Raw genomic sequence first — 3,269 nt, forward strand, 5'->3', positions numbered from 1 at the left:
TCAAAACCTCAACAATCTGCATTGTGAAGATGGGGTGAAATGTCACTAGCAAAATACACTAAAGGACGGTTTATTCCTTAGTAGGGATGCAAAAACGAAGAGTAAGCCTATCTAAATCTCGAGAGGTGGGGAGGATATGCTAAACGTGGGAAATCTCGTCCAAATGATGTTAAGCTCATTGTGTGTTTGTGGCCGGCAAAGGCAAGAGGGAGGGTCAGAAACTAACCTCGAGAGGTAAGAAGTGGGACTAAGGGTTAAGTTAGTTCGAGCTTTTACGTGGGGCGGCGTGCGTCCGCATCTCCTCTTTCCTCCTTCTCTCTCTTTCTCTCATGATATATTATCGATGAAACTTGAAAGAATTCATCCATCTATCGATTGTTTTTTCGATCGATGGATTGCTCAAACGATTGAGCTGCCTCTCCATTGGTTTTTCACAGGTTGGTCAATCCATCCATCGATTTGTTGCCCTGCAATGGGCCAATCTTTCGACCTCGCTGCCTGATCAATATATTTCATCGGTTTCAGCTTGTTCAAATTAATTTGCTGCGTGCGCATCGGCCCGCAGCGAGACAGACTTGCAATCATACGCTGTCTCCTTTCGATCTTCGCTTCTCGGCCTTCCACGCAGAATCAGCAGCAGCCACGAGCATTTTCGGTTAGCGAGCTTCGCTGATCACGATCCAGCTGAGATTTGAATCTTCCTGGTTTGTATTAACTTAACTAGTTCGAGCTCATGAGGAAGTTGTTCAAACCTTGCTCCCCAGCAGCACGTCTCTTATACTTCTATTGCTCCCTATTATTTGCTGCAAAAACTTGCAAATCGTGTGCTTCCACAATGATCTGCAAGTTACTTGCCCCCCGATTCGGCCTGCTTCTTTATTGATCAACAGCTTTGTTCTGTGTTATCACTTGTCCATCACGGTTTCAGCCGATGGCTATAGGCCCTGTGCATTCGGTAGCATTGTTCACTACCATAGCTGAGTACTGATCGAAGGTCCAGGCCAGTTAAAAGCTCGTGATATATACTGGGAAAGAGAACGTACGTCGAAGGAAGCAGTCGGAGTTCACCGACATGCCAGCAAAGATGCGGTTGAAGATCTGGCTTCACAGACTTAGGGACATCCGAATAAAAGCGTTTCGGAAGAGGCGAGCAGCTGCAACGATTCATCGCTGCAGTGCCAACGGCACACCAAAGAGGCCAAATTCGAGATGCGGCTCTCCTCTTTCAGCCGGAGGCAAATTTTCTAGGCTTTATCCAGACATTACTGGGCTTCACGTCCCTTCTGGCAATTGCACAGGCAATATTGACATCGCAGCATGTACGATCTCTCCGAGGTTAGGTCTTTCTCCTGTGTCGCCATTGCCGTCTCCGGCTTTACGCAACACACCAGTAAGCTATCTGAAATCACCTCTGGCGTCGTCACTAAGGTCTCCAATTTCGAACAAATGTAAACCGTCGAATACAATCGCCCGCGTTGTAGCTTCATTTGGTGTAGGTTGCGGCAGTAGACCTCATGTTGTCTCGTCATTTGGAAAGGCCACGAAGGATCGACAAGAATGCAGAGCAAGCACAAGGTCTGATGATTTGTTTAAAAAGCATGTTGTAGCCGATGATATAACACTGGAGAAAGAAAAGGAAAGCCCACGGGATTCTAGAGGAAAATGGACAGGAGCATGCTGCATGCTTGTCAAGGTAGAAAACGGATTAATCCGAACTAGAGTCGTCCTCAGAAAGAAAAGACAAGGGCAGTCTGCAATTTCTTTGGCACCGCCCCAGTTCGATGTCTCGAATACAAATGCTGGAGCTGGTTCAAGCATATCGAACGAATATGCTTTTCTGAAAGGGCGGAAAAAGGTCGACCCTGCGGCTAAGGATAATGATGTCTTCGACAGCACAAAATCCAGCTCAAAGTCTAGATTGAGCTATTCTTCCGGCAACGCTAAAGTCGATCCAAGGTCAAGCTCTTCTTTGTGGTCTAAAGAACAATCATCGGTCACCAGTGACGATACTTTCTTCAGTTCCTTCCATCGGCCCCGTCCAAGCGAGTGCTCTATTTCAAGTTCTGAAACTTTCGATAAAAATTTTCATTGGGGTTCATGTGATAGCCACGCAAGGACAGGTCAAGAGTCTGTGCTTCATGGATGGCAGCTGGACGATGGAAGTCTCACGGGAGTGGGCAAATGCGCCTCTTCGTATCCAAGGAAAAAGGCTCTCAACAGCTTTTGCACCAGGAGCACTTACACCCAGACAGAAAGCTCTGAGGAAGACCGGTTACTGCAGGCAGATTCATACGCTGGGGACTCACCGAATCGTAGATCCACTTCCGATCTTAGTGCTTCGTCCTGCAGCCCATGGCTACAGCACACTGATGCTGCTTCACGCAGCTCAGTTGATCTGGAGGCTAACGCAAAAGCATGGGCACAGCATGGAACGACTTGGGTCGCGAGGACTCTCCACAATGAAGCGATAAAAGAAGCCATGGCAGCGTCGAAGATGAAAGCAAAGAAGGAAGATACATCGTCAATAAGAAGGAAGTATTGGAAAGCATACGGGCAGCCATTGACAGGCCAAGGTACAATTGTGCTTCCTCGTGAAATCATGACAAAAAGCGAGAGGGGAGAAGCTCCCATGGATCCATCCATTCTGCAGGTAGCTGATGCAAAGGAGCTCAAGCAGCAGCTGTTGTCTGGGGCTAATCAAGGCCGGCTGGTCGAGGATAGCCTGGCAGTGGAGAAATGTTCGCAGGATCCTTATGTTGATTTCAGAGACTCCATGGTAGACATGATTCTAGAAAGGCAACTCTACAAATCTGTGGATCTCGAGGAGCTTCTGCAATGCTTTCTGTCGCTCAATTCTCTCGAGCATCACGACATAATTGTCCAAGCTTTCACCGAAGTATGGGAGAAGGTGTTTGGCCACGGTGTGAGAAGTCCACTATGCTCACCCTTGTGATTGGTTACTATTCCATAAGGAAAACTTCCTGCTCAAATCTGCAGCATGTATCTCATTTACTGCATTGGTGATACAAAGCTGATATTGTGTTAATGACGTTCAAGGTTTCACAGAAGTGTGAGAGAAATTATTGACCAACAAGTAGAACTCATTGCTCTCTTTTGCAGCATGTATGGAAAAGCCACATGGGCCTCATTAGTGCAGGAAAGCCAGTAATGCCTCCTGTCTGCTTTGTTTCTAGGCAATCTGAAGGGTATCACTTATTACACCTTCGTCAATATACTTTTGCAATACTTATCTTACATACAACTCTGGT

General features: G+C 46.9%; 1 protein-coding gene across 1 annotated transcript; it reads left to right on the forward strand.

Annotated features, from left to right (window-relative positions):
- Window positions 1–1,084: 1,084 nt before the first annotated feature.
- Window positions 1,085–2,953, forward strand: LOC147897464 (uncharacterized). The gene has a single exon (XM_087380022.1). It carries the CDS (start codon window positions 1,085–1,087, stop codon window positions 2,951–2,953), a length of 1,869 nt encoding a protein of 622 aa, XP_087236148.1.
- The last annotated feature ends 316 nt before the right edge of the window (window positions 2,954–3,269 follow it).

This window comes from Dipteris shenzhenensis, chromosome 10 (assembly GCF_047967505.1).
Source record: "Dipteris shenzhenensis isolate YYH24624 ecotype China chromosome 10, Dip_SZ_1.0, whole genome shotgun sequence".
NCBI classification, from domain to species: Eukaryota; Viridiplantae; Streptophyta; class Polypodiopsida; order Gleicheniales; family Dipteridaceae; genus Dipteris; species Dipteris shenzhenensis.

Excerpts from the sequence above, each read along its gene's own strand:
- LOC147897464 (XM_087380022.1), top strand. The coding sequence starts at position 1,085 with ATGCGGTTGAAGATCTGGCTTCACAGACTTAGGGACATCCGAATAAAA.